Here is a 12,220-nt window from a genome sequence, read left to right as displayed (position 1 = left end):
TCTATTTGTCCCGGTGATCATTGTGACCGAGCCAGGAAGTGAGGGAAAATCCGAGATGCTGTTGTCTAAGACCGGGATTTGCCTTACATTGGTGAAATCTTTTAAAGTGTATTTCCTCCTTTTGCAGCCAAATTGGGATAACGCCTACTTTATATTTGTTACATGATTCTAATTCTCATAGCACAACGTATTTTTTTAAATTGCGGCTTGCACAAAACACGCTCGATTCTGAAATAAAACTTGTTCTCGATCCTGAGCTTTGCTCTGGAATACAAAGTGGGGCTGGGCAGATTAAGGTTAACATAATGGACCCTGTCTGTACTGTGCTGGCAGATCTCATTATCAGCTGTATACTATAATTGAACACTGGCTGTCCCAACAAAGGGTTAAAGATGTAGAAGCATTGTATGTTAATGAGAGGAAGTTTTTTTTTTGGATAAAATGCTTTATTGTTTTACACAACTAGAGCACAACAGTGCATGCTACTTGTTCCCAACATTATGGGTTAATGAGTGGAAGTTTAGTCTGTCCCGTCTCTTTCTATGAGGACATACAGAGTTTCCTGTCACTTGGAAATTGAGAGAGGAGCTTGCCAAGGCTCCGGCTACACAGACGCATCTAAATGGTAAAACATATTTTTGGTAGGATGTGTGAATGGGACCACATAACAAACATTTAAGGGGTGTTCTCAAATTTGACTACAACAGTAGAAATGCACTTTAAGGGAAATCGGAAATGGACAGCAAAATATGACCTCACCAGTATTGTAACCCTTCTGTACTCTATCCAAACCTAAAAATAAGGCTTTGGCTGTACACGCACTTTAACATTGCAGTATAGGTTCTCTTTTTAAAATGATCTTTTTTTCTATAGGTGAAAAGGAGCGATCAAAGAGAATTTCCAGCTGTCCCATAATTGCTTAATGACCAGCGAGGGAGTAATACTCCAGAGACCAGCAGTCATTTCAGTAGAACAGTTGTGACATTCTCCGCTTGTACTGGTTATTTCGGCCGCCTGTGACCTATTTTGCCGGCTTTGCCAACCTCCGTCACAAACTCTAGTCAGCAAAGCTCTCTACAGATCAGCCGTACACTTCTAGGTCCCTGGCGGAGCGAGTCATATGATGATTTCATATCGGATAATGCACAGCTAGTCGCAATGATGTCATCCTGGGCTGTGGTGCCAAGACCTTGCCACCGCCTGTGAAAGATTGCACTGCGACATCTCACACATTATGTGCTGCAAACATTCCACATTAATGCAGTTTTTAACCAGTGCATGAGTTGCGTGCATGCTCTCCAATTTCTGTGGAAGACGTTAAGTCTTTGGTAAACTAAGCTTTATTTTGATAGTTTTATAAGCAGTTTCTTTTATATCATTTTTTTTCTGTTACTTATAAAGTTTGAATACACCACTGACGCTGGTGCTGCAGAACACTAGGTGTCCTCTGAAGAAAGAATGGAAAAGCTGTTTGATTTCAGACTGTTTCTCTCTTTCAAAGTCTGTCTGGAGTCTGTACGGAGCAGGGGGAAGAGTCAATCCTCTGGCTCTTTCAGCTGTGTGTGTAATTTGAGTTTAAAGTATTATTAAACTCTCAACTTTTTTTTGTTCAATAATGAATCCAGATCAAACAAATTATACATTGCCCAGAAAAGTATTTTGTTCATATTTTGCCCAAGCACCTACTGTCATGTTTCTGAAAAGCTGGCTCCAATTCTTTCCTCTCTGCTTCCCTGAACTTGTGCAGTAGATCAGAAGGGACAGCAAAGTCCCCATCAGCTGTTCTTCCACTAGCTTGGAGAAGGGAGGAAGTAGAGTAGGGAGCAAAGGAGTGGCTTGGCTTGCTATGCCTGTGCTTATGGAGAGATGCACACATCTTACTAGCACATACATGGTTGGCTCCATAGGATCCTGCAAGGGAAAGGTGACACCCTAAAACAGGATATCCGGACCAGTGCTCATGGGACGAGCTGATGCTGCAGGAAACTAAAACTTTTAAACATCAAGGAGCAGCATCCATTGCATGTGATTTCATTTGAAATAGCTTTAAAAATCTTTTGACTTGAATATTACTTTAGGCTATTGAGATTTGCAGGTCTGAGGAATAAAAGAATAAGTAAAATGTTTGTTTGGGTCTCCCCTCCCCTTTGGTATCATGTAGATTAGGACGCTAAGCCTGCCTGCCCTGTGAGCAGTACACCCTAGCCTGCTATAAACTTTGCCGAGGTAAAGCAGGGCGGTTTGACTTTCGGGAATGTTAAAACTTCAAAATGCACGAGTTTCCCATTTTTTATTCTATACCGGGAAAAGGGTAATGTTTTTTCTTTTCTGGTTTGAACCAGCAATCCGTCCTGTTCCTCTGTAAAACATGGACATTTCCTGCCTGAAAGTAGAAATTCTGCGCTCTAGAAATGTTGCAGAATGCAAATTCGGCATAGTGTACTCAGGGATTCAGCTTTTGGCTTCCTCTGAAAATCTCCAATTTAAATGAGAGCTCGATAACAGGCTGCTGTGCGCCTAAATCCCCTGCAATGCGGCAAGCCGAAGAATGGCTACAGAGGAATAGAAGACGCACAACTCAAATCCACAATTCCAGCAGAACACTTCCAGGGTTTAAGGAGATAAGCTGATGTTTTCCAGAACCATTTTCTCTAATTATCATGTAGTTACACTGAAAACTCTTTTTGAGATTTATATCTGTGCAGGTTGTCAGCTTAATGCTACAATTTAGGTGAAATTAAACGTTGAGATTCATGAGCAAGCATGTTGAATAGTCCGTTTCTTCCCCCAGGCGTGGCTGTAGTGGCCAGGTCACCCCATCCTCTTCTGTATGTAGTCTGGTGATCCTGGAATGTGGCTGCTGGAGATGCTATAGGCTACTTCCTGTTTCTCACAGAAAGCCTAATACTAGACAACAAAAATGACTCATGCAAAGTAGTTTCTTACAGCAATCTGTCCTGATTCAGACAGGAAATAAGGGGAAATATCTCCAAGGGGGGCATGGACCCACGGAGGGCAGTAAAAACCTGACAGCCGTACTATTTGTAGCTCACTCTGTTCAAAACTAAAATAATTGGCTGGAGTGGGGCTTTAGCACTCATTCACACTGGAATCGGCCAGGAGCGTACAGCTGTGTGCCGGGCCGTACCAAGCAGCTCCCGGGAAGGACAGGTGCTGCGTGTGATTAGTACGCAGCCTCCGTCCTTCTCTATGAGACGACGCAGCCATACGCTCCCCTGCGCTCACCTCAAGTAGAGGTCCGTAGGGGTTCATGTTTTCCGGCTCGGATACAGACAGGATCCATCCTGTCAGTGTACGAGTACGCTCACCCGCACGGACGTGCAGGGCGGGTGAGCGTAGGGGGGCGTATGGCCCCTGTAGTCCCATAGAGAAGGACGAGGGCTGCGTACTAATCACGCGCAGCACCTGTCCTTCCTGGGAGCTGCCAGATATGGCCCTGTACGCAGCACGGAGCTGTACGTGCGGGCCGATTTACAGTGTAAATGAGGGCTTAAAGTGTTAATGCTACTTGCCCTTTTACAGGGCAGTTCCGATCAGATCCACCTGTCAGCTTTTCATGTGGCTCTGATCAGAATGGCACTTTATATGGCATTTTCCTAGGGTCCATAGTGTGGTGAGTGTTGTCACCCTGGGACAGGAAGTTTGTTACTGGCCGGATCAACAGTTGAAAATACAGCAAAAAGAAAAATGCAACCACATCTAATGACTAGAAAGCTGCAATATATTACATTTTGGTTACTGGTTTGAATACAAAAGCTGGATGCCCTGTAATACAAATGCAAAGCTAGGTGGTTGCTCGGCTCCACCTAGTAGTGCCTGGGGAGAAAGGGCCTTGGGAGAACATGGCACAGGCTTCTTGATGGCTATATATTCCTGACTTTCAGTATGGGAATGTCTCCATTAGATAGCAGCAGAAGAGACCTTGGGTTTAATTTGTGATGTCACAGATACAGAGGTCATTAGACCGGTCATCGCTCAGAAGCTGTGGATCAAACAAATGTTTTCCGCCTATCCAGTAACTGACTTATCCCCTAATACATTCACTTCCTTCCTGTTTCTTCTGCTATTTCTTTGAAACGTCTCCATGACTTCCAGTCTTTGGCCTTAAATGGATCTCCCTGAGCAAGTCAACACAGAGGTGCTAATGCCAAAATTACAGCCCTGTGTTCTAATTGCCGGGTGCCGGTACTTCTGCTGAGCCAGAGGGCCCCATCCTAATCTCCAGCCGTGCAGTTCTCCCATTGAATGGGAAGACGGGACGGAGACGGCTATGCATTTCTCATCTTAGAAGCATGGCAAAGTAATTTCTGCCGATGGTTTCTGGGGATAATATTCCGTATTGAGCAGCATAATAAAGACATCACGGGAACAGCTGTGCGGTGTGGCTTACACGGCCGGAATGCCTTTAGTGGACGCATATTGTAACACACGCTTTTTGAAGCAAAAATATTTAATGATGGCAGGTGTGACCTTTGACCCTGCGCTCAGTGTCAAGGCTTGTTTTACTCCATAAAATCTGCAGGTTAGAATCCCAAAATAAGTTTCTGAGGGTTTATCAGTGTGGGAATTGACGTTGGGTTTGTCCTTTCCAGGGACAAGTCCAGGATGCCAGGTGGCACCTGTTGTTTTTTTCGCCCTCTGTTGGCAGTGGAATTACATGTCTTCAGGCTACTCAAAGTCAACTTGTGCTCATGGAATATGGAAGCTGCCATTGGCAACTTGGTTTTTAAAGTTGCAAGTTCTAGGTTGATCATTCTTATTCAAGGGGTCTGTCACCCAGAATAAAAAATGCTAAACGGGGTTGAGACTTCAGTGTCTGCATGCTTGTCCAGCCATAGGTACCAGGTTCCACAGTAATCAGCCATTCCATGTCCTCTTCATCATTACTTAAAGCAAGGGGTGGACAAATTGATATGGAATTCAGCAGCCAGTCTGTCCAATCCAGGAGCCAGCCTAACTGACGACGGCTAGAGATGTTGCAATTTGTAAGGTGCACTGGGTACCTGGCTCCAGCCCTGACCTAAAGTTTGTAAACTCACTCAAACATTAATTTCCTATGTTTAAATCTGCAACTTTTATTAACCACTTGCCATCTCCCCGTTGTAATCAAATGGATGGACAGCTCGCACTTGAGGGCAGCTTGCCGTTTTTAAAGGAGAACTATGAGGTGAGTGCTTTTCACTCACCTCATAGTTCTAGCCGACCTGCGACAATGAGACTGTAGATCAGGAGGTGAGCGAACACATACCGGCGTTCGCTCACCTCTCGATCCTGTCACGGCTCTCTGCCGTGACAGGGGAGGGGCTGGATTCCCCCCTCCCCGCTACGTTTTGTAGCGCGTTAGGGACGGGCTGAAATACGCCAAGGTGTGAACCAGACCCATTGAATACAATGGGATTTAGATGTTTGAGCGTTTTGTAGAGCGTTCGTCGAGCGTAGAACGCACTACAAAACGTTCAGGTGTGAACGAGGTCTTAGGAGAACTTAGGAGAACTATGGGGAAAAGACTTAACCCCATAGTTCTCCTTTTTGGACAGTGCAGTTCACAAAACAAGGTGCAGAGCCAATTTTTATGACAATGTTGTCCCAAATGCCTTCTCCCTCTGGACCATACTCCATGTACAATGACAGACTAATCAAAACCACAAGAATAGCATTATGGATGTGTAGTCTGGAGGTTATGGGGACAACATTGTCATTTGATGCGGTGGTGGGTATATCAATCGGTTTTATTGATTGTGTACTATTTATACCTTTTTTAAATTGAAGTGTTTGCAGCCCTTGTAACCATCTAGAGTCATTTTATTGTGACATTTATCTAGTTGCCTTCGCTTACGGACAGACATCTTAGATTCTGGATGAGACAGTCACTTCAATGAAGGGTGACTCCTTGGTGTTTTCATCCATTTTTTTTTCTTATGTGGAAAAATAGCAGCAAAGTATTTTAAGTTCAGGGAACAAAAATGATTAGCAGAAACCTAGATCTTCAGCCTCCACCTAAAGCTGTCTAACATCTGTTGGCACATTCCTCTATATCTTCAAAGGCATCTCTGCAGGGTTTGCACTCTTATGAATCTCATATGTGCTGTGTTTTATTACCTGTGTAACGAGAAGGCGAAGCATAGTTTTCTGATGTGCTGCCCATATAGATTAGGGATGAGGCATGATGGGAAATTTCCAGGTTATTGTGGGGGGGAAAAAATATGGCTTTTTCTGAAGTGTTGCATCTTCCATATGTTGTGTGGATTAAAGTTTTGTGGGGTGATGTGGCTACACTCTCCTACAAACCGTTGTCCTTTGTTTGCGAAAATAATTCCGCTTTTGGGGAATTTGTACTTGAATTATCCCAAAAAATCGTATTAACACCATCTACTTTTTACTGTTCTCTGTGTTGCAGATTTTCCCCTATTTTTTGTATGTTAACTGACAGGAAGTGAAAAGCTTGTTACCAGAGCCCCAGCTAGAAGTAGAGAAGGGTTCTAACAAAAAAAATGCCTGGACGTACACTTTAATAAACTGTGTACTGTGAGCACATTTCACCATTCGAGCCCTCAAGAGGTACAATAAATAAGTGGCCAGTACCCATGCAAAACTGAAATGCTGATTCTGTTGTCCTTTGTACAGTAGAAAGACCTTTACCGACTTTCACTAAAAGTCGCATCAACTCTGCATGCTGATATGAAATCATCCTACATTCGTTAGTTAAACCAACATTTTGCTTTTACATACAATTACTGTTTTTCTACTTCCTGGTCCTCTTGGGCATTAGTGATGTAATCTGCCCAAGTTTTGCATCCTGGGAAAGTTACATCAGCAGAGCATTGCTGGGAAATCTCATCTGAAATCTCTCGAGATCTCAGGGAAAGACATTTCCCTCCCCTGATATTATGTGCATGGTCACATGTGCCAGAGTTCCCAGAAGTAAAGGGAGATATATTAATCTGCCCTTAGTAAAAATGGCCACCGTGAGAAGACTGGGGAGTAAAAGGGAAATAAGATATGCAAAGAATAAAAAGCCTGCAATTATCTAGACGTATCTGTTTGTAGATTGGCATTAGTAAACATTTCTAAAGGTTTCTTTTTGTTGTCATTTCAAAGATGAGGGTAAAGTTTAATAGATTATTTTGCTTCCTTTTACTTATATATTTTTATTAATTTTTTTTATTTTGTATTCTTTTTGCAGAGCTACAAAGCCATTCCAGTTACCAAAAAGGTAAGAACCAATCAAGAATGAGTAATACACCCAAGTTCATTACTTTGTCCTATAGTGTAGAGTTCGGTGGATTGGAACCCCAATGTGTGATGGGGGTTGCAGAGATCCCACACACCGTGAAATGTGTTGGAAGCGAAGATCCTGCTACTGGTTGTCACTTTAAATCCTAACTCCAGCCCCAATTTTGGGGTAAACTAGGGATGTGAAAATCGGTTATTTTATTTCCATTTGTGATCCCGTTTGGGGAGGTTTTTTTTTTTCTCCTTGTACCACATAAGTCGGAACTACAGCTGCAATCGCCAATGCTTATATGCTCTGAGTCAGTAGGGGGGTGTTCAGACCACCACACAGAGAGCGAGGGTTGCAGTCTCTCAAAAGCAATAACACAGAAGTTTTGAGTCTACCCTGTAACATAGTTTTATTAACTGTTGATCCAGTCATTTTGTTTTTTGGGCTTCTAGAACAGAACTACTTTTCCAACACTTAAGTATCATATGAACTGAACAAATGTATAATGAAGGAAGTTGGTTTCGGAATGTTTGTTCAACTTTCTAATAGTGGATGGGGTCAAATTAATGATCAATTTTGACCACAGTGATGACAAAAAATAAAAGGAGCATGATGGAATTTTTTTTATTTTTTATTTTTTTTTACTTCAACAAAATTCTAACAGTGAATGTGGTAACACTAAGGAAACTCCATTTATTTTAAAATCGAATGTTCAAACAAAATGAAAATCAAACAAAAATTTGAACAGCATTCTCTGTCTCTGATGGCATTGTTGAACGTTCTGATGAGATTTTTCGTACGCACGCTTGTTTGAAAGTCCTACTAGTGTACACCCTACTTTTAGACGGACAAACCATATAACACTTCCCAGGGTGCTTACAGCAGTCAGCTTTTATTCATTTGGTTTACCCAGTGAATGGCCAGCTTAAGACTACCCTAGCCACAGGGTAACAACTCTGCTGTGTGATTTCACTTCATCGTTCCCCTGTTACAGGAAGTGGACGGATCTACAAACAGGATCAACAGATAATAACTAGGGATATTCAGATACCAGTGCCGATACTTTGCATTTTCACGAGAACTTCACGAGAACTACCAGAGTTGCAGCTGGGACCTGGCTCTGGCGCTCCACCACTGTCCTGAAATCATTAGTCTGTATTATCTTAAAAAAACTGTCACTCGACAATAAACAAAAATGTATCAGTACTTGTATCTGTGAGGACTTGGACAAGTATCAGTACTTGTACTTGCAAAACTGGCATCGGTGCATCACTTTATATATGTTTATAAAAACAAAATCATACATTAAAACAGACATACAAATCCCAGGAGCTCCGTGTGCTCCTTACAAATGATAGCTGCCTCCTAACTTTTGAGTTTTTCTCTAGTCTAGTCTTGGAGCTGGAAAAGTATCTGGACTTGTACCGAGTACAGGACTTGGTATCTGAACATCCCTAGTAATAACTATGTCAAAGGGGGACTTGGAAAAACCAAAACCTGTTGTTCTAACACTAGTGACAGACTGCATCATATTTTTGCTTTTGCCCATAGTTGTACTTTAACCTTGACTGGGGCCGGTCGGGACTTAGGATCTAAGGGAGCTCAAAAGAAACATGGGGACAAGTTTTTATAGACTAAAGCTGGGTGAACACGAATTCGCACCATGGGTGCTGCTGTCAGCACTCTTCCTGGCATCATCCCTCCATCGGCAGATCAAAGGAGCAAGTTGAAAATTTTTCGGCTGAACTGAGCATGCAGCCAATTAGCAGACTCTGTCAGAATACAATAGAAACAGCAAGGGATTTCTCATTCAACGTTCTTAAACATTGAGGAATCTGTTATATTTTCTTTGTTCAGCCTGCAGGCTGAAGGAAGAAAATATATACGTTTCGTCAGGGCTCAAAATTTCAAGTCCTAAGTTACTAGCCAGGCCTTAAAGTGACATTAAACCCTCAGATTTTTTAACATAAAACAATACTGTAATGTGCGCCTTACTGTAATCCATGGTTGTTTCCCTTCTCTTTGCTGCTGTTCCTTTTAAATCTGTATCTCTTCTCATGCTGGGCAGAACTTCTGTTTTGCAGCAGACTGCCTTGTCTCTGGAATGGATATATGGTGTCTGTGTATAGGTTTGTATAGGTTTGTAACCTGAGCCAGCACTACAGGAAGAGGCCCTGAGCTGCAAAGGGAAGTTCTCCCCAAGCATGAGAAGAGATACAGATTTAAAAAGGAAGAGCAGCAAAGAGAAGGGAAACAACCATTTATTACAGCAAGGCACACATTACAGTATTGGTTTATGTTAAAAAATCTGAGGGTTTAATGTCACTTTAATAGTTACTCGCCACAAGTTGTCCCACTAACCCCTACCCTGCCCCGGCCTTAACTCCGTCAGGTCATCGGCGTGATGCACAGTACAGAGACCTGCGGTGTGATGCACAGTACAGAGACCCAGTGGCGTAACCAGAGTAACCAGCGCCCAGGACAAACTTTTGCGCCCCCTCCCCCCTGTGATATGGTTATCATGGCAAGTGGACCGTGACATTTTTAAACTTTTTAATCATCTTTTTAATTTAATTTTTATTTATTTTTTTTAACAATTTTTTTCACTTAACTCTATCGCTATCACACAGGAGCTAACAATCCCCTGTGTGATAGCATTTGGAGGTGACAGGTTCTCTTTATTGAACCTGTCACCTCCAATACAGGAGTTCTAGCACAGCACTGTGCTAGAACCTCTGTGAGAGGGGAAGATGGCTCTCCCCTCTCACTGGTTATCATGGAGCGGCAGGGTTACTGTTAACCCTGCCGCTCTGCTCTCTGCATCCGCGCCCGGTGAGGAAACAGACTCGCCGGCCGGAGGAAGGAGCAGTGAGGAGAGAGGTAAGTGAAGGGGGGTGGCAGGAGGAGGACGGATGGATTATTTTCCTCGGCCGCTCAGTATCGCCGCTGTAGAAGCGGCAGCCGTTCCCCCCCTGAATTTCCACTCACCCCCACACAATTTTCACTCGCCAATTGCGAGGGGGCGAGTGGAAATTTTGAGCCCTGCTTTTCGTAATATATATGAAAATATGTACCCGGCTTAACACAGGTATTTGTAGGCACCACATAGTTGAGTTGAAAACATTTTAGGCCAGGTCAGGCGTTCACTTTTAAGTAAATTATTTGGCATGAAGAACATTTTTCTGTCTCTGCTCATACTGCGGAGGGATGACAGGATGATGCTGTTGCTGAAATGTGGCTGCCAAGTCTTAGCAGAACGCGCTGAACGCTCTAGAAATAGGTTCAGAATTAGACAAATAATCTTCATAAAGGTCACAGAGATTTGGAAAAAATAATCAGTCCCTTCACCTAAAATACCCTTTCTTTTAACTCTCGCTACACATTGGACCTCATTCATTGATGCATCAGAAAATACCTCTCTCTCTCTCTCTCTCTCTCTCTCTCTCTGTTGCCTTTGGCAACCTATCAGATTATTGGTATTTTGCCAGATTCAAAAATATTGCTTGGCTAATACAAGTGACACAAAGTTCTACCACGGTTGCCTGTCCTTTGCTGTTTTACCTATTACAGTAAAAGATGTGGAATGTTTCCTACAAGAAAGCAGGTTCTGTTGAACTTGACGAGTGCCAAAAATGTCATCTTCTGTTCTGCTCCTAGTAAGCCATGGGGAGAATAGACTTTAGAGGGGATCCCAGACTTCTGTTTTTTGTCTGGATACAGACTCTCATATGTCCTTGGGGATCCCAAGGTGTTTCTAGGCCATGTAATCCCCCCCAGCTCATTCCGGGTTCTCCTCATTCCACCTGGATATTCTGGGCACAAATCCAATGGGATTGTTCCAAGAGGAATCATATTAAATGGTTTACAGCAAGACGGCCCCAGCAAGGAGAGAAGCAGGTGCAAAGCGCTTCTGGATTGCTGAATTTATTCTGCTGCGGTGAATAAACCTCACCATAGTTGCAATGTATATTGATCAGAATCCCCAAACCAGCAATGTGTTTCTTTCCTGGACAAAAATAACATAGACTTGCAAGTTCTTATTGTTTTTGAGTCTGCTGGTCTCCATAGCACAAGGAGGCTTGGTCCCCTAATGTTGATGACCACTTGGTTTAATTATTCACACTAAAGGTTCATGTTCTGTTTCAAAGATCTCTTTATGGAATAGGCTTACCTCCTGAGAGCTAGTCAGTGTGGACAGCATGGAAATCTACTGACTCAACAAGATCCACAGGCAGTATCAACTCGCAAAGAATAATGTAGCTTATACCAGGCTGGCAGGTTATAAAGGATCATAAGCCTTCTGACTCTCTAGCGGGACTTTATAAAACAACAAGGGTAAAAAGCAAAACTGGAGAACAAAAGTAGCCTGAGAATGTCCAACTAAGGACTGACTGATAGCAAATGGAGGAGGAGGGCAGGGTAACATGCCAATGCACAACTTTCACTATGCAAACAAAGACTTTTGCAGTCCAGTGAGGCTGGAAGAATAATAATGACGCTTGGGGTTTTAGCTGTGGTTTAGCACCAGTAATTGGAGATCAACATTTTCATTTCTGACTTTACCTTTTTATTTTTCTCCTAGTTATGCTGCATTAATAGCAGACTGGCCTGTGGTGGTCCTAGGGATGTGCACTGTACTTATCGTCGTCTGTGCTCTGATTGGTATCTTGGTGCCCGATTTGCCGGACTTCTCAGATCCACTTCTGGTAGGTGGTGGTTGTTTTAAATTTCTTGTTTTTTTTGTTTTTGGTGGCCAGTTGGTAAATTACTTTAGTGTATGTCTGGGCAAAAATAAAATTGGTACATCACTGCAATACATCTGGCAGGAATTTAGTGTGTTCTTAACTTCCTGCTCAAGCTGAGGATGCAGGACCTTTGCTGCGCTAAAATCCCAAGCAGCGTTCTCAACCCTGAATGCTGGGCTACAGAACTCCACCTATTCCTATTCTGTGCCCTCTCTCTCTCTCTCTCTCTCTC

At 42.9% G+C, this 12,220-nt stretch overlaps 1 protein-coding gene across 1 annotated transcript in view; it reads left to right on the top strand.

Annotated features, from left to right (window-relative positions):
• DISP1 (dispatched RND transporter family member 1) overlaps positions 1-12,220 on the top strand; it is a 66,242-nt gene that overhangs the window by 32,227 nt on the left and 21,795 nt on the right. The window contains exons 3-4 of the mRNA XM_018556524.1: positions 7,205-7,234; positions 11,826-11,949. Of these exons, the coding sequence (XP_018412026.1) occupies positions 7,205-7,234; positions 11,826-11,949 (154 nt within the window). The remainder of the gene's footprint in view (positions 1-7,204; positions 7,235-11,825; positions 11,950-12,220) is intronic.

The sequence above is a fragment of the Nanorana parkeri genome, unplaced genomic scaffold, assembly GCF_000935625.1.
Source record: "Nanorana parkeri isolate BGI_ZX_2015 unplaced genomic scaffold, ASM93562v1 scaffold240, whole genome shotgun sequence".
NCBI classification, from domain to species: Eukaryota; Metazoa; Chordata; class Amphibia; order Anura; family Dicroglossidae; genus Nanorana; species Nanorana parkeri.
The sequence above is the reverse complement of the archived record's forward strand: the minus strand, read 5'-3'. Positions and strand labels throughout refer to the sequence as shown.